At 42.1% G+C, this 23881-nt stretch overlaps 2 protein-coding genes across 3 annotated transcripts; one reads left to right on the plus strand and one right to left on the minus strand.

Annotated features, from left to right (window-relative positions):
• Positions 1–1612: 1612 nt before the first annotated feature.
• On the minus strand, positions 1613–13864 carry LOC111223214 (SH3 domain-binding protein 5-like). The gene is made up of 9 exons (XM_022747274.1): positions 13521–13864; positions 12938–13000; positions 10037–10165; positions 5670–5834; positions 5348–5478; positions 5053–5095; positions 4656–4872; positions 4147–4527; positions 1613–3065 (listed from the first exon to the last, which is right to left on the minus strand). Exons 1-9 carry the CDS (start codon positions 13602–13604, stop codon positions 2893–2895), a joined length of 1386 nt encoding a protein of 461 aa, XP_022602995.1. The 5' UTR covers positions 13605–13864; the 3' UTR covers positions 1613–2892.
• A 1569-nt stretch (positions 13865–15433) lies between these two features.
• mturn (maturin, neural progenitor differentiation regulator homolog) lies at positions 15434–23450 on the plus strand. Of its 2 annotated transcripts, XM_022747329.1 has the most exons (4): positions 15438–15503; positions 15632–15865; positions 20131–20253; positions 21823–23450. In XM_022747329.1, exons 2-4 carry the CDS (start codon positions 15707–15709, stop codon positions 21928–21930), a joined length of 390 nt encoding a protein of 129 aa, XP_022603050.1. In that variant the 5' UTR covers positions 15438–15503; positions 15632–15706; the 3' UTR covers positions 21931–23450. The 2 variants fall into 2 exon arrangements, with proteins under 2 accessions (XP_022603049.1, XP_022603050.1); XM_022747328.1 differs by having other exon boundaries at positions 15434–15865.
• Positions 23451–23881: the final 431 nt, after the last annotated feature.

Raw genomic sequence — 23881 nt, forward strand, 5'->3', positions numbered from 1 at the left:
TAGTATGAAAAAAGAAATACTCAAATTGGCTTTAAATTTAAAAATAACTTGAACCTCTTCCCTGTATCAGGATATACTGTTTACAGTAGGTTAAATGTGTTGGGTTAAGGGTAATAATGTGTGCAGCCATGCTAGGCACAGTGTTGTTTTGTCGTAAATATCGCGTTACAGAAGGTTCAGGCTTTTTTTAATACAGCTGCTAAATCTGTTTAAGTGCTACTTTAGAGTATAAAGCAGGTGACTCACTCCGCTGTGGCAGTAGAAGACAGCTGTGTGTGTTTGGTCAGAGGCCTCAGGTTTCTGTAACCCTGAACATTGCGTAAGAGCCCCCGCCCCCACAAAACTATCATTATTCAAAATGCCAACCTTCTGGCTTTAAGAAACATTAAAAAAAAAAAAAAAAAGAAAGAAAGACAAGTGTTGTATTCAGTCACAATTGCTATTTTTAGATCAAGCAGAGGAAAAAAATATGGAATCACTCAATTCTGAGGAAAATATTATGGAATCATGAGAAAAACACTACACCATTAGTACTGTGTTGCACCACCTCTGGCTTTTATAACAGCTTGAATTATCTGAGGCATGGACTTACCTATTGACAGACAGTATTCTTCATCAATCCGGCTCCAACTGTCTCTTATTGCTGTTACCAGATCAGCTTTGCAGGTTGGAGCCTTGTCATGGACCATTTTCTTCAATTTCCACCATAGATTTTCAATTGGATTTATCATCTTGAAAAATGATGTCATCATCACCAAACACCCTTTCAATTGATGGAATAAGAAAAGTGTCCAAAATTTCAATGTAAACTTGTGCATTTATTGAAGATGTAATGATTGCCATCTCCCCCGCGCCTTTACCTGACATGCAGCCCCATATCATCATTGACTGTGGAAATTTGCATGTTTTCTTCGGGCAGTCGTCTTCATAAAATTTCAATGGAACGGCACCAAATAAAAGTTCCAGCATCATCACCTTGCCCAATGCAGATTCGCGATTCATCGCTGAATATCACTTTCATCCAGTCATCCACAGTTCATGAATGCTTTTCTTTAGCCCACTGTAACCTTGTTCTTTTCTGTTTAGGTGTTAATGATGGCTTTTGTTCTGGCTTTTCCGTATGTAAACCCCATTTCCTTCAGGCGATTTCTTACAGTTCGGTCACAGACATTGACTCCAGTTTCCGCCCATTTGTTCCTCATTCGTTTTGTTGTGCATTTTCTGTTTTCAAGACATATTGCTTTAAGTTTTCTATCTTGACGCTTTGATGTCGTCCTTGGTCTACCAGTATGCTTCCCCTTTACAACCTTCCCATTTTGTTTGTACTTTGTCCAGATTTTAGACACAGCTGACTCGGAACAACCAACATCTTTTGCACCATTCTGTGATGATTTAGCTTCTTGAAGAAGTTTTATTTATTTATTTATTTATTTTAACTGCAGACTAATTAGCAAATTTAATCAGATGCAGGAGTTTGTTTAAGAACTGCAAATTACAGGGTGATTCCTTAATATTTTCCTCTGCTTGATCTAAAAAAAGCAATTGTGAAAGACTACAACAATTTTCTTTCTTTCTTTTCTTTATTGTTTCTTAAAGCCAGAAGGTTGGCATTTTAAATAATGATAGTTTTGTGGCATGTCTTTGATTAGCTTTTTTTTTCCTACAAAATGAAACAATTAAATGAACATCCTCCAAGATAGGTGATTCCATAATTTTTGCCAGGGGTTGTAGATCAATAACCTCAGGGGTTGACGGACACTGATGCTTTACATGAAGCACATGTTTATTGCTTATTCTGTGTTAAAACGGTGACAACAGGAACCATAAAACATAGTTCATATACAAGAATACAGGAGTATAAATATAGAATATCTGTACTACAGGGTAGTATTTGAACATTTATCAAAAACACAACAGACACACTCAAAAAAAAATCTTTCACTCACGCACACGTACAAATCACCACAGACGGCGAGAATACATTTACTCACTCATTCACAAGTATCAATGGAAGACCATCTGTGTTTCAAAAGGTTCAGTCCCATCTCAAGTCTTTATAGTTTAGTGCTTAGAGTACTGCTTGCACTCTAGTTTCTTCCTTGACAACTATTCCTCAAAAACAGCCTCCACATCCTACATTTCAAACTGACAAGAGTTACAAGAGGAGTTCAAAAATCAAGGCAGAAAAACAGAGAGATAATCCAACATGAGACGGCTCGTTTTTGTCGCACTTGCTTCCTCACGTGGAGATTCAGAGCCGAGAAATAAGCTCACTGTTCACATTAATACAAAATGTCTCTTAGTGGTGCCGAGTGCAGCATTTTGTTACATCAATAAAAAGTTAACCACATTAACTTTGACACATCACTATAAAGCTACACCACTGACGAGAGGACTGGCGGCCTCTACGATATGGACAGGAGATTTGCCGCATCACTGTACATCACAAGAGGAAATTTCTTTATGGCACAAAAAAGAAGGTGTTTTTGAGCAGAACCAGAGCCAATAAAATCAGTTTTGCAACATGAAAGAATGGGGTTTATGGGAAACATAGTCCACTGAATAACCCCTGCACTAATAAAAGTGTGAAATAGAGACCAACACCCATCCTGCTCTCGCTCTTATTTTTACTTACAATACGTCCACATGGTTTCACAATTCATTTAACAATTATATACTGATGATATATTTAGCTTCTTTTATCGAGACACCATCTGAAGGACATTGTGACATGATGGCAGCTCGGTTGGAGCTGGGAGTATGCAGCTTTCTCTCTCATTGATTGATTACAGTGAGCACTTCGTCCTGCTCTGTTCCACATCTTCTGTCAGTGAGTCCAGTTCGAGACTTGAAGCTGGGCAGGGTGAGTGTTATAGGTACGACAGACGTTCATTAGACACTGTTGAGAAGCAGAACGGTAGTGGCTGTGCTGGGAGAGGAGATTTCGGGGTTAATGTAGTGGGGGTCTTGTTCATCCTCAGAGTCCCCTTGTTTATTTTTAACAGTCAAGGTTAGCTTATTCAGACCGGCCTCCAGCGTGGCCTCTGCTCCCTCTGCTCTGTCACCTGGAACACACACACACACAGACAGAAACGGCATGTGCTGGTTAATAAATATGCAAACTAGGGACACACAGATTTACTTTGTATTGACAGACTAAAATGAAACTTTATTAAAAGCCAAACATTTGCCAGTTAAGTCATCTACCCCTAGTGTTAGTGACATAATGGTGTTTGCTTGCAAATTATGAGACATTTACAGCAGAAATTATTAATACTACTTTAGCTGATTAAGGAAGTGGTTTGGTCAGATTACACGCACGCACACACACATATATATATAGATATATATATCTATATATATATATAGATATAGATATATATATCTATATATATATAGTTCTCACAACTAGTCAGAGGACTGATCTACTGTCTTATTAACAAAATGCACAGTCAGTAGCTTTTCCATATTTCCAAGGAAAAAAATGATGGAGGCCTCAATCAATAATTTTCTAGAAACAGTGGAGTGATATTTGCCTGAAAATGATCACATTTAAGGATGTGTGAACTGACCCTGAACCTGTATATAAATGTACTGTGTGAAATTCTTTAAAATCTGTGATTCATTGCTCACTAAATCTTAAGTGATACTTCAATAGTTCTGAATAATGGTGTCTGATATATGCAAGTTAGACTCATGAATCGACTCGTGACTGAGGTGGCGAATCGATAACACTGACATGATATGTAAAGCATTAATATGAACTGAAACTTCACATTACATAAAGGAAAAGTTCAACATTTTGGGTAATACTGTTATTCACTGTTTCTCAGAATAATACAAGAATGTTGATATATGTACAAGCGTTTGCTTAGCGTAAGTTAGCGATCCTGGTGTAAAGAGCTATCCTGGGTCTGTTCAATGTTCAAAAATACTCCTACTAGTTTTGCCGTTACCCCCTGCCTCCAGTTTTTATGCTAAGCTAAGCTAATCACAGCCTGATTCCAAAGAGAGTGAATAAGCATATTTCCCAAAATGTTAAATTATTTCTATTATGCTCCACTACAAAATTACAAAACATTTCCAACATATTGGATGAAGTATCACATCAACAAACATGTACACACTGATGTGATGAACACACACCTCTCTCCTGGTCGCAGTCTGGAGAGGAAGCTCCACTGCACTGGCTGCGAGGGCCCAGGAGAGGTGAGGCATGCCCAGAACCGCACACTGAGTCTGGGTCATGAGAGCTGCAGGGGCTCAGTAACTCCAGGCCCCCGGGACAGGACGCGGAGAGGACGGAGGACGAGGGAGAGGTGGAGATGTAGGAGTAAGGGGTGTAGAGGGAGGAGGAGGGGTAAGGGCAGGGCATGTCGAGGGGGGTGGAGGCAGATGTAGGAGGATGGGAGGAAGAAGAGGACGGAGAGGAGGGCGTGGCTCGGGCTGAGGAGGTGGAGATAGTGTCGGTCTCCTCCTCTGAGGTGCAACTGTGACTGCCCTCTTCGTCAATTGACACTGACACCACTGAAACACACGTACACACACAGATATGAACATTAAACATGCAGACACACAGACGCACTAACAAAACAAAACAAACAAACTCATTATGTGGATGGATGAAGGGGATGACAAGCTTTGGTTGCGCTCACTTGATAGACCGTCTGACTCCATCTTGAAGTTGGCAATGTCCTCGTTGTCTCCATCTCCCTCCGCACCAACACCCTGCTCCCTGGTTCCCATGGCGAGGGAGCGTCGCTGGGCATGTATCTCCTCAGAGATGCTCTCTAGGTTGCGTAGCGCTGCACGGTAATCGGCCTTAGCAACTACAAGTTTGGCCTGATATTCGTCCACGTGACGCTTTAGTTGCTATGAGAAATTAAACACACCTTCTTAGTAAAACTGTTTGTAGATATGAATTATATTATTTACATTTCGACAAAAAGGAAAGTCCTGGGCTAAGTGAGAATGGCATTCGGCTAAAAGCATCTACTAATTGGCAGATGTTATGCAACTATGCTAAAGTAATGGCTTTAAATATGCACATACCTCAAGCTGTAAGTAGTACTTGGCTTTCAGTTCAAAATATGGCCTGTAGGGGAGAAAAAGAAGAAAAACTAAGAGAGAGGGCGGAGAAACTGCTGGAAGAATAACACTCTTCTAAGAGCAGTCACATTCCTTGGCTCTGACAAAGGGAGCACACCCCAACATTGCACAACCGACACACAAAACATCTGGATTGCATCAAATGACAGAAAGAAAGCCCCTTTTTCTCTCCCGTTCTCAACACACTCATTTGCGCGCTCATATCCAGTCTAATCACAAAAGAAACAAAAGCACAGACCTGGATTTGTTGATGGAGCGTTTGAGTTTCTTCTCTAACTGCCTCATATGGCTGATGCAGGAGTTGTAGTTGGCTGCCGTTTTCTTGTGTTCAGCTTCACTGCGCGTTCTTGCTTGCTCGGCCTCCATCACCTGAAACATATCCAAGAAAGACGGTTTATTTTAACTGTAGAAACCAAGCAAAGGACTGACAAATCAATACTAACATACTGACTAATTGCACTTGCACTGTCAGTAGCAGTCTAAACCTCAATCTCAGGAAACAAATGACTTGCTAGAATGGAACATTTTAGTGTTGCATGTCTTGCATCATGTGCTTTTACCCTCTGTGTAGCATGGTTGAGCATTTCCTGCCAGGCGGAGTCAAACTGGCGGCTGTCCTCCTCTAGCAGCCTCTCCTCTGCGAGAGCGATGGTTTCCTTGGCAGCCCGCAGGATCTCCACCGCCCGCTGGAACTCCTGAGTGGCCTTTTGAGCTTCAACCTGTGCCTGAAGTTCAAAGAGATGGGGACATATAATCACATCAAATGTGGAAACAAGGTTGCTCATGCTTGAAGATACTATTTAAATCTGCCTTCAGGTGCAAGACATCACCGCTGTGAAGCTCATGGTTTTATGATAGACTGAGATTTCACTCGATTCTGATGTCATGAAAAGTGACAAGTGTGAAAAAGCTGACGGAAAGCTTAAATCATGGTATTGTGACAGCTTCAAACCTGTCAAAATGCCCCTGTTGTTTGAATTTTCACATGCGTGTTGGTCCAAAATTCATTCTCACATGGTATGAATGCAGCAGTTGACCTTGTGCTGCTTCGTGTGTGTGTGTGTGTGTGTTTGTAATTTATGACCTATATTTCCTCTGGTGGAACCAAGGTTGATTCCTTGTGACAGCCATAGAGGGACAAAGAAATGTTGCATCACACACACACACACACACACACACACACACACACACACACACACACACACACACACACACAACCATGCCTTGGTACAATAAACAAACACAAGCTTTGTCACTAAGAAAATCTGACACATTGTCTGTGGGCTCTTCCTGCCCACGGTGACAGGCAATGGGGAGGATTATTCGCATCATGCTGAGCATATTTGGACCCACTCTCTCCCCTCTGACAGCTGTGATTTAAAGGTCAGTTTATTGAATAAATACCCAAATTAAACAGTTACAGTAACTCCAATCACACTGCTTTGAATAAGATGAATAAAATCAGGAAAATCTTGGTAGCTGGGTAATTCTTATTTGTAAATCTAATGAAAAACTTTATCTTGGACGAAGATAAAACTGAGCTGTTGAATGTCAACGTTGGCGACTCCCAGGTGAAAATGTCCTGAACACACCAGGGATATGTCTTATACATTCACAGTATTAAAGGCAGGAGAATAAATTCTTCATAAAAGAACTGATTCACTGTCATGCCCATCTTGTAGGTTTCATTTTGAGGAAGTTAAATGTCTGTGAGTGTGAATAACTCTGCTCCAAGTTATTTGACATATAATTTCAATCCCACTTATGCGGTTAAACTTCCCAAACGTCCCTCCTTCCCTCCCTGAAATAAGCTGCTGTAAGTAGTGGGCCAGTCTGCCACTTGGCCCTCTGTAATTGTATTGTCTGTGTGTTTTGACTGTATACTGTAGAGCTACAATAGAAACACAATTTTGTGTTTCTATTCCTGAGTATTTTGAAAAGATTATTGTTGTAGCTAAATGGCCATTTATGACTATAAACCAAACCCATTCATTCCTGTTAGACACACCGATCACTTCACAGTTTCAAACATAAACTTTTTGAAACTTGTTTTACAACATCACTAGCTGCCCGGAGAGAAAACTATGAATTGATCTACACAGATTTAATCATCAGTTACTTCATTTCAAGCACATGCTAATACTTTATGGTGTGTCCATGTCCTATTGTTTAAACTGTAATTAAGAGTAGCAGAGTAGAAAAAACTGTTCCCGTCAGCCTTGAACAATTGTAAGTCGGAGATGGCGACGATTTCGTCCCAGACACGTCAAACAGCCTGTTGGCAGAATGGCTCAAGATGCACCACCAGTGGCAGTTGTATCAAAATAAAATCCAATATTAACACTAACAAAAGCCGTCCCACTCATTTCGAAGGAGCGACGCAATGCTTGTATCTGGTTTTACTTGGTAATGAACTGTTACAAATACATTACACAACAAAAAGCAGCTAATTCCAAAAAGTCAGTGTGGTTCTCTCAGCTGTTTTCTCACAGCCCTTCTGTTACATTAACCTCTGTAAGATGACCTCCCGCCACTGTCAGCCATGTTTACGATAAGGGATCCAACAGTGACGTGAGCGAGCAGACGTCTGCATCTCTTCACACAAAGGTAGGAAATACAAAAACTGGTATCTTTTTGTGTCTGCATAAGCTCGATATCTGAGCGCTACAGTGATTAGATATGTAATCCAAGGTGGTCAAGGCTCCTTCAAGAAGGTGAAGAGATAAAAGACGCGAGGGAGAAGATAACGCTCGCTCTTTGCGTGTAATCTGTGACAAACTGGCAAAGATGTATCACCCTCCTCTTTTGTCTCTTGTCATGACCCATTTCCCAGGCTCAGAGAAGGGGAGGGGCCTGCAGGGAAAACAGAAGGAGGATGATGGATATCCAATGAGGAGAAACCATGAGCAAGGAACAGAGAAGGAACTGAGACTCTAACGTTACATCCGTTAATGTTTGTCGGGTTGGAGATAAAGTCCCGCACAAGTGCCTGTCCTTCACGAGGCTTCCTGCGCACACACTTCCTTTCAGGGTGAGTGTATGCATCCAAAAAAAACTTCAGCGGCAGCTCAGAGTGTTGTCATTACGTAAGCCGACCAAAACACAGTGACCATGTGAGTCTCCAGGTGACAAATCTTTGACACGCTGGTGAGTAACTGGCATCAAAAGTCGGAGAACACAATTTGCCATTATCTTCATGACTCAAAAGCCCGCTGAGTCATGTGACAGCACGCAAATGACGAGCTCTGTCATCAGTTAATTAACTTGATGTCACGGAGACCACATTAACTGACTTGTCTCCAAAGCAAACAAAAAATTGGTTTCAGTCTGAAATACAACCATCACCTCATCATATGTACCATGACAGTTCATAACATTCTTCTGAAGGGTGTTTTTGACATCTGTGTGTCTGTCTGTCTGTATGTGTGTGCGTGTGTGTGTATGTATATGTGTGTGTCTGTCTGTATGTGTGTGCGTGTGTGTGCATGTGTGTGTATGTATATGTGTGTGTCTGTCTGTGTGTGTGTGTGTGTGTGGGGACTCATTTTTAATTCATGTGTCAGACACTGTCACCCTGTCTGACACCACTGTCTCTAGAAATTCACCCCATTTGCAGTTTTGGGAGGTGAGAGAGAGATGGAGGGTGAAGAGGTAGAGAGAGGTTGATGGAGCAGACAGGGAGGGTCAGAGAGGGGATACAGGAGACAGACAGACAGGCAGACGGGCAGTGGTGCAGAAGAGAATGCTGGGTAAAAAGGACAAAGGATAGGACAGTACAGGCAAATTCCTATACACTAACCACGCACCCACCCACCCCCCAGTCTGTTGGAATGTAAGGGGGGAAAACATGGGGGGTTGGGGGATGAGGCTGGCTAATGGATGGGGGTAGGTGCAATATTGTGTGTGTTTGTGTGTTTGTGTGACGGGGTCAATGAGGGGAAGCATTTGAATCCTTTAAAAATAGGTCATGTATTAAATATTAAATATTCATCCATAAATCATGACCAGACAATACGCTTGTTTAACTCGAGGCCTTTATCGGCTTTGCTCTGTTTAAAACCCCCTGATCTTACTGTACACAAAGACACACACGCACACACACACACGCACACGCACACACACACGACTAGGGAGTACTTTTGATCCTTTCACATGAAAGCAGGTACCATCAAAATTCAAAACCTCCCAGTAATCCCCGCCAGTCACGTGTTACCATTGGGAAAGCAGGCGCCACTGGAAGGTACAGTACTGTGTCATATTGCAAGGACACGCTCACAAATACACAACCTATTTCAGTTTGACAGCTCAGCTCTGACACACAAATGTCAGCCCTATGATGAATGACTCATAAGCTCCTTCCTCACTGGCTGGGACAGGGGGGCGCTGGACTCTAAATTTCTGGTGCCATCCAATCAGATCAAAGCCTCAACAGGCTGGAGCAGTTAAAACAGTAAAGGACGTGTCCTACTGGAGAGGGGACATCACAGTTCAGTGCAATAACCACTGGGGAAGTTGCCCTACTTTGCATCTACCTGCAACTGTGCAGCAAGCATGAAACCACAAAGACCACTGTGAAGCAGCAAAGGAAGCAACTATGGCAAGTATAGCAGTATCAGTGCAACTCAGACAATTCCCATTCTCCACACTGAGCTGGTGTGTGTGTGTGTGTGAGACATTAGCTTAGGATACAGAGGTGTGACTGTGTTTAAAAATAGAAACCACGTGACTGAGCTCCCTTTAAGTAGATATAAGCTGAGCTCTTTAAACTTCTCATCGCTAATCTTCAGTAAACCTGCCCTCACACTCTCTGTCTGCCGACCTCAAGTCACTCAATCCAGCTCTCTTCTGCGAATGTGTGTGTGTGTGTGTGTGTGTGTGTGTGTGTGTGTGTGTGTGTGTGTGTGTGTGTGTGTGTGTGTGTGTGTACCTGTCTTGCTACTTTGCGGGCCTCCCAGTACGGCTTGGAGTCATCCACAGCTCGTCCGATCCTCTTCACCTGCTCGTCCAACTTCACCGTTGCTTCCACCAGCACTGCGCGAAACCGCTGACGGCAGTCCTACACACACATACAGCACACACACACTTAGATATGAGATTATAAACTTATCACTCAGCCCACAGTCACAACATTGGTGTGATAAATGAACGTGTTAAAAGAACTTTTGGCTATGCAAACAACATGGCTCCATGAACGGCACTGTTGCTCAGTTGGTCCAGACTGAAATATCTCAACAAGTATCAGATGAGTTACCATGAAAATTGGTGCAGACATTCGTTATTTCCCTCAGGATGGATTGTAACTTTAGTGATCCCATAAATTTTTATCTAACACCACCATCAAGTCAAAATAGCTTACTTTGCTTTATGACAAAATTCCTGCAAAACTAATGTCACTCCCGTCAGCTTCAGTTTCACTTTGTGTCCAGTGCTAATTAGCGAATGTTAGCATGCTAACACGCTAAACTGAGAAACATTGTATCTGCTAAACATCTGCATGGCAGCATCGTGGAGGTGAGCGTGTTCTGAGCACCACTGTTTGCTCCATGGCCGTAGACTCTTAGTCTTGTTATCCTACAGATCAATCGAGGCACTTCATCCAGGTGACATCATTTAGTTGCAAGTCAGTTTTGTGCATTTACTCAGTGTAGTTTCTCTTGTGTTGTAATGTTATAAGCACCAGCCACAAGTCTGCCTGCCGTGCAGCTTGTGCTGTCCGGTTGGCCCTGACCTATTTGGCCCCGTGCCCCCAAAGTGGCTCTGAAACGGCTCTTCTAGTTCAAATCATCACTAAACCATTACCCACATACCAGCACATACAGTACATTATCATACACAGCTGTAGATCACTGTTGCATTTTGCTTCAGTGGGTCTTGTTGCCCTCTGAACAAACCTTATATTCTTTGGTGGTGAAATCATGTATGTTTGCGAGCAATGATATAGCATAATGTGCAACATCTGTGTGTGTGTGTGTGTGTGTGTGTGTATATTTGCGTGCGTGCATGTGTGTGTGTGCATGTTTTGGCAGAGAGCCCTGAGTGGCAGGGCATTTTATCTATGTTATTCATACATGAGGTCTGTTATCTTCTAAACTGTAGCAGTGGCATTGAGGCAGGCCATCTGTTTGAGAGCTTACACACTCACACACACAACACACAACATACGTTATGTGTGTGTGTGTGTGTGTGTATTGTTGTGTCTGTTTGCCAATATATGTTGTAATATATGTTGTAAATTGCAAATTATGGGTTTAAAAGGCAGCAGCACCTGCATCCTGTTCATTAAATCGACAGAGGAATAAAACAGAGGTTAAACAGGGGAAAAGGGAGAGGGTGCTACAGGAAGCACACTTCCTGTGACATCATTACGTTTCCTGACTTCCTCTTCCTGCAACTGAGATGGTGATACAGCACGCAGTCTGAGAGGTAATAATGCCTGTAAGCTATTGCTCATGTATTTTAGGTAGTTAACAGTGACACACAGTCTCAAACTTGCTGTGTTTACCTCTAACAGACACACACACACACACACACACACACACACACACACACACACACACACACACACACAATCTTACGTTTCTGCCAGGGCACATAAGAGGTTTAACATCATGTTGGCAGAGTAAAGAACCTCATATCTCAGCATGGATTTAACCTCAGTTTTTCCTCAATCCTCTGAATCTACTGTACATCGTCCTTAATCAACTCCAGACTCTGCAGGAAAACAGCCTGCAGCGTGCCAGCGGCGCTCTCACATTCTTCAGCTCCTGACTTTCATCTCTGCCTCTTGATGAAACGCCTTCTTTCTCTGTCTATATATTTATATCAGTGACTCTACTGACACATATTTCTTAGAAATAATGCCGAAGCACCATAAGAAAATGTGAATTTTCAGCAGGTAATTCCTTCACACAGATCGGTCAAAATAACCGGGATCTATAATAATTAACCTGCAATTTCCTTGAAAACATGAATTAAGAATATATATAACAATGGTTCCAACACTGAGACTTGTGCATACATACAACTCGGTCCTCTCTCTCTCTGCCTCTCTGTCATTTGTTATATCTATTCCAGCTCTGGATTGTGGAGTTTGGATGAGACTGAAGGTCTAATGAGAAACAGAAGAGGCCTACTTTGAGGAAAAGAAAATCTGTGGCCTGCTTCTGGAATGTTTTTACTTTTGGTGAACAGTAACCTTCTCTGGCACACATTTACATTCAAGAAAAAAAAGAAAAAGGAAAAGAAAAGAGACCTATCATCCATCTTTCTGCTGCTGCTTGCTGCATTTTTCCGCCTGTTTCCTCTTTAAAAGTGTTCAGTTTGTTTTTAAGGCTGAGGGAGTTGCGGGGAAACGAGGAGAGCACTTGAGATTTAGACTGTTCTGAATGTGCCATTCAAATATTATATTTAACATTCAGATCACATGCTTCTTGCAGCACTAAGAGTTCATAAAGTACAGTGCTACTAAGGCGGGGTGGCAGTTTTTCCACATTTTCCCTCAGAAGCAGCTCCTGCTTTTAGAAAAAATTTCCATCTTTGCAAGACATTCCATGTGAACTGTCTCAAAGCAATGACCTCGTTGCTAGGCAAATTCCTGAAACACACGAAATGGTGTTGGAAACGAGATGAAATACCTCACAGCACTGACTGGATTTCTCACTTGTTCACAGTCGAACACAGGATTTTAAGTGTGAAAGTGAGACTTTAATGGCTCCTCGAGATGGGTGTTTGTGCGGTGCAGCTCAGTCACGGCTGGGAGTGTTTACCCCAGCAGGGAGAAGCAGTAATGATTAGGACTACAGTGTTCCTGGTTGGTGTTGCGACTTACCTCCAGCTCACTCTCCCAGCGGTTAATGTCATCTGTGGACTGGTTTAACTTCTCCAGTTCGCCCTGTTTACAGACAACATGGTGTGCAACGTACAGAGAGACAGAGAGAGAGAGAGAGAGAGAGTGGTTAGAACAGATTGTGTATCTGGAGGGCTAAACTGTGTGACTTCAGTTTACCAAATTACTGAGCATGCAGCCTCGTGTGTGTGTGTCTGTGTCTGTGTGTGTGTGTGTTGGAAAACGGGACAAATTCTCTTAAATCGATTTGAGACAACCTCACAACATTTTAATGCATGACTAGAAACCACAGTTGACAGATTATGCAATTTAATTAGCATTTAATTACTTTAAATGGCACTGTAATTGCTATAGTATAATATCAACACTGTATAATTGTAATATCTTACATTTTATTGACAGAAAGTACTACACTGAATGTGGGGTTAAATGTTTTTTGAAATACTATTCGAAATATTTTCCCTCTAATCAGAGAGTTCTTCACATTAGGCTTCACATTTTCATTTCAATGTCACTTTGACCGGTGGCCACATCTGGATCCATTAATAAGAAAAAAAAATCTCACCTGAATTCTTGGGTCTACTTCTTCTTCCTCCTCAGCACACTGCGAGTCCTCTTCACAATTATTCCCACTTCGTAAAGGATCCATTTTCAGGATTTCTGGGGATTTTTGGCGAAAGAAAAAGGAGGGTCTGCTCTGCAAACAAAGCGCGACCCCGGGGTGCCGGACAGCGGGAGGGGGGTCCAGCAGTGGTGCGCCCTCTTTAACCTTTACGCAGGGCGCATTTCATTCTTCAAGCTTTTAAAGGCGTCAGTGGGTTTGAAGGAGCAGAGGACTCCGCTGTCTGCACAGGAGCGCGTCCGGCCGCAGGGAGATCCGACTCACACTGTGGAGGATCACAACCTCTGGTATCGACAGCAAACGAACTGTGGAAAAGACAGCATGAAACTGACTGTATTTGTCACCAAGACTACTTCTGGTTTGTACTTTCAAAATAAAAGCCACGAGGAACACAACCGTGGGTTTACAACTCAAAATACCAGCAGACTGGACCACACAGGCCTATGATACCAAGAAATAGCCTTATAGGCTACGTCAAATGAAAGTCACCTGTTTATTAGAGACGCCATTAGCAGGCCTCCTTCTATATGAATTTGCTGAAGTTATTAATGTCAATAATTTTGATAATCAATTAATTGTTTATGTCATTTTTTTCAGCAACAGAGCCAAAAGGTATCAACTTCTCAAATGTGACTGAAGCATCGACAACTTATGATTAGTTTAGTCTGGTACTATTGCTCAGTAAAGGACCTGACAGTCAATTTAGGAGTGACAGATTCTAGTCCTGTGTGTGGACTTTGTTTAGACTACATCATGGTCTGTCACTTTATTAAACTTTATTTAGTTAATATGAAGTTGGATATGGATCTTCCTTTGTTTCGCCAAATCACGATTTTATTTTGACGGCGACACTCGCTCAAATTCTCCGGTCCTTGTGCAGCTGTGTGTTTGCAGCTTGACGCAGCGCCGACACGGGACTGAGAGTTGGTTTCCTTCGCCCTCTGGTGGTGAGGGCTCCTGGGAGCAGGCAGGGAGGGTCAGACTGGAAGCATGATAATGGCAGCAGCCTAGATTCCTGTAAACACTGCAGACAGAGAGTTTATGTAGAAAAGTGGTTCCCACGAAGTTAATTTTTTTTTCAGGAGTCTTCAGTAAACAAAAACAACACGATAGTTGAACTGCTCATGGTTTCCATCAGTGGATTTAGTGATGATTCACATCCTTTTGCAGGTTTTCAGAGTCAGCCTACTCTGCAGCCATAATGGAAATGAATGTACCACTAAACGTAGGCTAGAGCCTGTTACACTGGTCGTATTCACAGGATACTAATGATTATAAGAGGGTAGAAGATCACTTTGAAATGATTGTTTTGTTTGATTAAAGTTTTATTAGAACATTATAACATATGTAAATCATTCAAGATTCAAGACCTTGATCATTATTCGCCGTGGAAATTGAAGTTTAATAAACTCAAAATCAGATTTTGTGACCATTATCAGCAGATGTGTCTCAGCTGTGTGAAACCATGTATCAAATTATTATAAATATTACTGGGGTTTAAAGTTCAAGCTTTTGATAAGCTACTATAAAAATAAAGTTATGTGGGAAAATGCCTTTGTGATTTGGGTGATCCTTCAATGACTCATTTAGATAAAAATATGTCAGAATTTGTCATTTATTAGATAATGTTTTATACTGTGTCCTTGTGTAATGTTCTTGTAACAACTCGTCTGTTGTTTGATTTCGTGCCTCCTTCATGATGTCAGTAGGTAAAATGATCACTACACTCATTTCGCCTGCAGTGAGAAAGTTGGGAGTAGGCCTATACAGCGCCTCAGATATGGACGGCTGCCCGGCTCCACAGTTCGTCATCGCGTTTTTTCCAGCGTCCTCCTGCGTATGCATGTATGCGACCGACGGGCTGATTTCATAACGTGGGGAGGAAGAGAGGAATGGGGCTTTGAGAACGAATGAGCACCAGACCAGGTAGGCTCTATGCACCAACAGTGTTAGGCTATCTCTATTCCCGGGCCATGCAGACGGTGCGCTAGAGGAGATGCGGTAGTGGAGGCTGCTGATGCTGCTGTCCGATCAGCTGTTATTTGTGTCTTGAGCATCATCGCCGTGACGGCCACAGAGATCGAGATCAAGCTCCGGAGCCAGGGACACCGCAGACCAGATAACAGAGGATGGAGTTCAAGCATCTGGTGGAGGCGGCGGAGAAGTGGTGCTCCGGTAACCCGTTCGACCTCATCTTCGCCGAGGAGGACGACGAGAGGCGGCTGGACTTTTACGCAGAGCCCGGCGTCTCCTTCTACGTGCTGTGTCCCGGAGGCACCGACAGTTTCGTAAGTGAGCTTCTGCAAGGCCTCTAGCGTGTGTGTGTGTGTGTGTGTGTGTATGTGTGTGTGCCCGCGCGCGCGTATGTGTATGTGTGTGTTCTTATAGGTGTGGGTGGAGGTGGGGTTGTCCCTGCTGCTCCCGGTTTTCCAGCTGATGGACATGGGAGAAGGGAAGGGAAGGGGAGGGGGTTTGGCCAGGAGGGGAGGCGATGATGTCATTTCAGTTTCAGTGCCCCCCACCCCCCACCTCCAATTCCTCTGTCGATGGTGTTTTTTCCTCCATCATAATCAAATGCGATAACCCTCTGAAACACCATCATGCTAGCCAGGTTAGAAAACCATGAGGCCTATAACTTTCAAAATAAAAGTCTTACAGACAATTATCCTGTGTTGCATTTAGAACAAAAGCAACAAAATAAAATAAATATATATTTCTGCAGATCAAAGAAGAAAATCATTTATTATTTTCTCCTTAACTGTCATTACATTATTTTTTTTTATTTTTAGCCATGAAAGAAAGTGCTTGTTGCCAAAAAGCTCAAACTCAGATAGGCCGCTTCTCTCCATAGTTAATCCACTGACTTATAAGATTCTGGAGGTTGATGTCCTGCAGACAGTCAATAAATATTTAACAAGGAACGCATTTTCACAGCTTTATTTTGAAGGAATTGGTGCCAGTTTTCTGCTCTGATCCAGGACAAATGATCCCAGCGAAACCCCACTTATAATGTTTGCCTAGACACAAATAAAATCTGTAACATTTACTTTTAAATGATTTTAAATCTATTGATTTAACTGTTCAGTCATATTTTCTTTCATTTATAGTTTTAATTCATAGTTTAGTTCATTTCATCTCCCCACATGATAATTTAAATGATGTTTCTAAGTATTCCTCACACTGAAATGGTGGGAAAATCCCTTTATATTTACCTTTCTTTGCTTAAAACAGTCACATTAAAAGCCTTTGGCAATATCAGAATCAGCCGTAAAAACACCACATGCAATTTGTCTACAATTGTTGTTGATTTTTAAAATTCCCTAAACTCCAAGAAACAGTACTGAGAATATGAGCTCCTGCTCTCATCATCTACAGACTGTCTTGACACAGCTCACTGGCTACATCCTATACCGGTGTGGTGCAGTGGTGGTGTTATGAGCCCTAAAGCTCCTGAGGCCAGACCCCGCCCTGCTCCCTCCTCCTGCTCAGTGACAGGGGCTAACAGGGCGGGTAGCAGATGGAGATGACCCAGGAGCCAGGGCGTCTGTTCAGTCAGTAACACATTATGTCACACCACGCGTGCCAGTGTTATGTGTTTGCAGGCCTGGTTTGGACTGTCCCACAGACAGCAGAGCAGGGTTGCTAAAGCAGGGGCTTTCCATGGCTCCTGATCAAAACCAGAAAATTATAAATCCATCACAGTAAGAATATCGCTCCAGGGAGACAACACAGCAAAGGATTAAATAGCACAGTCATATGCACAAAATGCAAGTATATAAATACATCATGTGGTTTGTTCTCTTCAGAGCCGGCTCTTTCCTCTTTTTGTTTCTCTTTATCTCCCTCTTAACTCTCCGTTTTCTATCCAACACAATAACACACACACACACACACACACACACACACACACACACACACACACACATATTCAAGTTCTGTCTGCTATGCACTCTCAAATTAGCTAGAATAACTCTCTGTCTCTCTGCAGGACTCTTGAGATCTGGTTACACTTACTCAATCAATACTGCTATCAGCAGGACGTCTCACATGTTGTCTTTCTCCCCCCCGTCCTTCTTTGTCTCACACACACACACACACACACACACACACACACACACACACACACACACACGCACATGCACGCACACACACACACACATTCCCTGTCAGTTTATCTTGTTTTTCCCAGATCTGTGTGCCACCCACAGCACCAGCTTGTCCACTAGAGGGCGCTGTGAGATCAGGCCCACCATGATAACAATACAGCTGCACATCACTGTGCTCAGCTCTGTAATTTCCCTCAGGGTATGTCTTAGTAGTTTTCAGTAATCCAGGTCATGTGGTCATACAGTGCTTAGCAGCTGAAAAACAACAATTGGATTTACAGTGTGGCCTTGAAAATGTTCCTCTGCTCATCTGAGTGGCTTCGCTGAAAGGTGCGGTTAGACAGTGGAGTGTGCAGCGGAGACACAACCTCATGGGAGAATCCATCCATCACTGTGATACTGGAGCAACCATCCCTGAACAGGCAGAGCAGGAGAGCGTGACACTACTCCTGTAAACACTAGTAACACTTTTACCTGAGGCTGTTTCACGCCTTTTTCACATGACACACTCTCGTGTGACCCTATGAAACTGAACCTTAAATTCCATTAGTTTACTCATTAACAATGACGGAATTAAGGTATTTTAATGTGAATTTAATGGAACAATTAGTGAATCATCTAATGGATTTAAAACTAACTTACAATAAAAACCCATTAAAATGGCACAAAATGCATGAAAACCATCCCTGAATCCCTGCACTTTAAAAATGCTTTTATTTTCAGTTAATTCTAAACCCTTTATCACATGCATATAATCAATTTAAAAATACCTTAAAGTGTTACAGTCCATTATTATCATTAGTTATCCCCAATGAATTTGCACCTGAGGTAAAATTATGGTCCTTTCAGGATAGAAATGGGATGCATGTAATGTCATTTTGTACATTTAATGTGTTTTCTTACCTTTCAAACCCCCTTAAACTGTGCATATAACCCATTAAAAATACCATAACATATCACAATCCTTTGATGTAAACACATTCAAAGCGTAATTATACTAATGATGTTCGGAAACTGAACATCATTCATTTTCACCTGAAAACACTTAAGAACTTTATCTAATCTAATGATAATTATCAAGATGCTGGATCACCCAAACTTCCACTACAACTGACACAGTGAGAGCATCTGCTTTGTTTTACACCAGCTAGTTATTTACTCTAGGTCAGTCTGCACACTTGGCCAGATATCCCTAATAACATTACCTAATACATAACCTAACAGTTTGGCCTTTAGACTCCAATTAAACAACACTAAAACAAAGTGGAATTGTGCCAGCGGCCTGTCCACAGCAACAATTCCTGCAAGTGCTTTGAGGTCACCCAAAACTTCCACTAATGAAGACGTTAATTTTAATCCAACTCGACCTTTTATGTGTGATATCAAGGATTTATCATCAATTACCACTGTTTTATTGGCCATAAGGATGCAAATATTTTCCTGACCTTGCCTTTTGGTTTTAAACCGATCACATCGCTCAGACTATACAGGCCTCCAGGTAAGAAAGAGTTATCTCGACTAAAGCACAGTGTTGCCACATGTGTGTATGGACGTTCGTCTAATGAGTGTGTCTAAGAAAACAGCTGTCTTGTCGTTTAACTCTTTACAATAAGGAACACAAAGTCCTGAACAATGACTTCCTGAATAACTGTGTCATTCATGAACTACTGGTGCATTCCCAGACTCAGTAGCTTCTTGTTGGGTGGGATACTGGTGGGATACTGGTCGACTTTCCTAGACTGGACACAATAATTGTATGTAATGAGGGGAATCAGCCAATCATTGTAAGTAATGATGCATTTCTCTGAACAGGCTATTGTATTGTATCTGTGTAAAAAGGAAATCATGATTAGTTTTGATTTTGGTTTATTGAGCCTCTGGCCTCTGATTGGATGATTCATGGAGCAAGTGGTTAGTATGTAGACTCAGATAGGAGTTAATCATTTGACACTGGCTCATTAACATCCTGTCTTATGTAACTTATCATTATCTACGATGTACAACTTGATTTAAATTTATCAAAGACCTACTTGCTTCGTCTAGCACTTTGTTATTAACCCAGTCGGTTCTTTTTATGTTCCTTGGTAAATATCCAGGTCTTTGTGTATCTCACTGCAAAGTGTCACCACTGTTTGTATAATTTTCATGCCTTTTTTTGCTCCATGTCCTTGAAGAAATGTCTCTTCAACCGGTTTAATTGCTTTGCTCTAGTTTTTCTGTGCAGCGTTGCCCGTATTTACTCATTAATTCCTGTAAGTTGTATGTCACTCTACAGCCCACATGAGGCTACATAGATGGAGCAGGTGTGGCAGCGCTGCACCACCTGGTATAGTGTTAAACCTGTACACCCTTAACATAGTTTATGCAGCGTTTCCTTTATCACTGCTTGGAAATAATGCAATGGGTCTGATGTTTGTTAATCTATGTGTGTTTCTCTGTGTGTGTAGCATGTGTGGAGCGAGAGTGAGGACTGCCTTCCCTTTCTACAGCTGGCCCAGGACTACATCTCCTCCTGCGGGAAGAAGACTCTTCTGGAGGTGCTGGAGAAGGTCTTCACGTCCTTCAGGCCTGTAAGGAACCAAAGAGCAGTAAAGCTCCGGGAGTCACAGTTTACTCTTTCACTCTCTGCTTGCTGTGTCTGGGTTTATTATAATCCTGATACATTCTGTTCTCTGTGCTACAGACAAAACATCATGTCGAACTCCTCTCTGAACACTGACGTGTTCTTATTTCTTATCAGACAGCTAATGATACAAAACCGGAGCAGGATATAGACCATGATATGAATTCCTAGAATATAAGGCTTCTTTCACAACGAACAACAAATGCTTTAATGTATTCAAGTTCAAGTTCAGCTTTGTTGTCATTTCCACACATATCACTATGAAACTGAATCTTTAAATCCTATTTATCTATTAATAATGATGTGAATCCAGCTTTGTTAACAGTATGTTTATGGGCCAATTAAGGAATAAATTAAATTAGGATGTAATATATTATTGACAATATGTATTTTTTTAAAGGAATGTGGTTTAAGAGGTTTGTAAAGAGCAAAACTCCCTAAAAATTAACCTGATGTCATCATCACTTTATTCTAAGATCTTACAAAGGGCCTTTATCTCCTAGTTAGAATGAACGTTCAGGGATAACTTTCATGCTTTTTGGTAACTTTTAAAGGGTTTTTACCCCATAGACCATGCTCATAATCCATTAAATCAACTTAATGTATTACAATCCTATAATGTATCCATTAGGTTACCTCAAAGATGGAACAGGGGATTTGCAATAATTTACCCCAAATCTGGGTGAACCGATTAAATACATGAATAATAGATAAATGTTTATCAAATATAATTAGTTTACACCTGAAAATACCCCTAATGTAAACCAAAACCCCCACCTCAAGTCAATAATTGATGGATTTGTCACCTATTTCAAGTCTAAATTAAGGAGAAAGTCATATATCCATTAAATGTTCTCTGTGTGTTGCCTTTAAGGTCTTTCCAAATGAACAGAGATTTAGCAAACAGCATGATTTAGATTAAAGGAATAGTTATATATTATATGAACTGGGTTAATTTGCTCTCTAGCCCAATAATACCACTGTCATGTCTGTATGCTGGTTAGCACAGCTTAGCATAAAGACTGGCGACAGGGGGCAACAGTTAGCCTGGCTCTCTTCTAAGGTTACAAAAGCTGTCTACCTGAAGCTCACACATTATATCAGTGCCACAGTAACTCCCCCGCGGTCGCAGCTGCTCGTCTGGCAACCTTACAGTGACGGCAAGACTCCAGGAAGTCACTTCACCCCGCCAACAAACAGTCTCACCCATTACCCTACATGGAACCGCAACACGCTGCTTTTTCTAACCTCGGTTTTGTGATGATTATACAAACGAGAAATAACATTATTTTATTAGTGAGCTTTAGAAGTGCTGCAGCTTCATACTGTGCTATCAATCTCTGCATCTGGCTCTCAGCATTCCCTCAGAGTCAGACTATTCCTTAACAGTGTTTGGTGTGTTTTTCAGGAGTAAATAAAAAATTCATCAAATTATATCGGGCCATTTGCACACATACACACACTGTAATGTCTAATGTCTCTAACACAACCTCCTCCGTCTCTCTCTCTCTGTTAGCTGCTGGGTCTTCCAGACCTAGAAGACGACAGCTTTGAGCATTACCACACTGACATGGAGGGGGAACCGGGGCCCGACCAACAGCAGATGGGGGTCAGCCAGCAGTGATGAGCCCCAAGAAGAGGCCTGCAGCCGAGGCAGAGCTGCCTATGAGCCCAGGGCCTCGACTCATCAGCCCAAACACTTAACAACACACACTCTTATCCAAACACACACACACCCACACACATACACACACACATACTTAACAGTCAACTTGCTAAAAATGCACCACCATGTTCTTGAATGTCTCAGTGGCTTTGCTTCCCAAAGAGTGCACTCTGTTGCACTTTGTTGACCCCCTACTAAAAACACACTCACACTCACACTCACACTCACACACACACACACACACACACACACACACACACACACACACTGACATTAGGGCTACGTGAGCTGTAGCCATGTACAATGCAAGAATCATAATCATTCACCATTTGGTTAGTTAAAGTTCCACAGCACAGCAATATTACATCGGCCTCAGCTGGCTTTGTTATGCAGAAATACAGTCAGATGTTACCGCAATACACACTTTCCCTGTGGCTTTGGAGATGAATGTGACAGATAACCTACTTTCTCCGCGTGGCTGTTAGCACGGAGGATACATGAGAGCGAGATGAAAGATGAATGGGTGAAAACTGACGGTTTGTGGCTGCCTGTGAGGCAACTGGAGTGACGCAAAAAGAGGCGAGGAAGGAGGTTGTTTTAGCAACGAAGAGCGGTAAAACGTTCCACTTGATGGAGGGAAAGAAGGAGGGAAGTGAGGATGTGTAGTTGTGATGTGGAAGTCAGGTGAGGCAGCTCTCAGTCTTAGCCTGTTTTAAACACACTGTTATAATAGTTGTATAGGTTACAGTCAAAAGCATTTCACACATTCGCTCCTCATGTGGAAAGTGTGCAGCTTTACAGTAGCATGGGTCATATTTTTGGAGGTGTGTCTCTTAGTGTTTCCAAGAGTTAGAAGTCACTTTATGAAGACGTTTTTAATCAGTGTTACTATCATATGACCATCACAACAAAGGCTCATGCTGCAGCTTAAGCCCTTCCTGGTTTGGGTGTCTCGTCGTCACATGACACTCTTAGTTCCTGTAGTCTTCCTGGTTGCTGGTGGTTCACAGTTTACCCTCTTGATGAGATACACTCCTGAAATTAACCCCCTTCTCTTTTTGCGTGTGTTGTTTTGAATTTATCTGCTTCTTTCGAGGTTTTCGCCTGACCATGAATTTAACGAGTGCACACCCAAACCCCAGAGTGATATCACAGGGAAGAGAAAATATTTGTCGTCAGCCTCCCTTTGCCTACCCTGTAATTTCTAATCTGACAGTGTGTTTGTTGTATGTCACATCCAGTGCACTGCGATGCTTCAGGCCTCCCCCCCCTTACCCCTCCCTCGCCTTCAACCACTCGATCCACATGCGAGACTGCATCAGATTTATCTTTATCTTTAGCCTGTTTACTTTGGCTTGTAAATGTTTTTGTCTTTTTATTGCCTCTTTGAATGTTTCTCATGCAGTGTATCTTCTGTTTGCCCTCCGATGTGTGTGAAATTGTTCAATAAACCGTGTGAACAGAGCGAGTGTTCCACAGGCGTGTGTGTGTGTGTGTTTTTTTTTCTTAATGGCCTGGAGTTAATGGCACACAAAGCGCTCAACATGGAGGGCCGTTCATATCACACCGCGGACTGGTGACCTGCCGCTGTGCCAACAGCCCCGCTGGTGTTACTGGGCTTGACGTCACTCGCCACCTGACGCGCCCACTCAAGGCTGCGTCAAGCTGAAGTCTGAGGAGGTCAAGACCGGAAGCAATGATCAGGCCTTCGAAGTAAAAGCATTGATGGTAATAGTTTAAGTAATAGCTAAAGAAAAGACATAAAGGTTTGCTCAGTATAGGGTACCAGATAATACCGAGCATTTATTTTATAGACACAAAGTTGTATTCTTTCATCACAGTTACTTTTCAGTCATTTTGTTTTTTTTGCACAATTAAATACTTTTACTTTGAAGGCAAATTGACCTTG

Source organism: Seriola dumerili, unplaced genomic scaffold (genome assembly GCF_002260705.1).
Source record: "Seriola dumerili isolate Sdu_G_001 unplaced genomic scaffold, Sdu_1.0 BDQW01000110.1, whole genome shotgun sequence".
NCBI classification, from domain to species: domain Eukaryota; kingdom Metazoa; phylum Chordata; class Actinopteri; order Carangiformes; family Carangidae; genus Seriola; species Seriola dumerili.

Coding starts and splice junctions, on each gene's coding strand:
- mturn (XM_022747328.1), top strand. CDS start 15,707: ATGGAGTTCAAGCATCTGGTGGAGGCGGCGGAGAAGTGGTGCTCCGGT. Junction 15,866..20,130: donor CCGGAGGCACCGACAGTTTC/GTAAGTGAGCTT, acceptor CTGTGTGTGTAG/CATGTGTGGAGCGAGAGTGA. Junction 20,254..21,822: donor TCTTCACGTCCTTCAGGCCT/GTAAGGAACCAA, acceptor TCTCTCTGTTAG/CTGCTGGGTCTTCCAGACCT.
- LOC111223214 (XM_022747274.1), bottom strand. CDS start 13,604: ATGGATCCTTTACGAAGTGGGAATAATTGTGAAGAGGACTCGCAGTGT. Junction 13,001..13,520: donor AAGTAGACCCAAGAATTCAG/GTGAGATTTTTT, acceptor GTCTGTAAACAG/GGCGAACTGGAGAAGTTAAA. Junction 4,873..5,052: donor AGTACTACTTACAGCTTGAG/GTATGTGCATAT, acceptor AATTTCTCATAG/CAACTAAAGCGTCACGTGGA.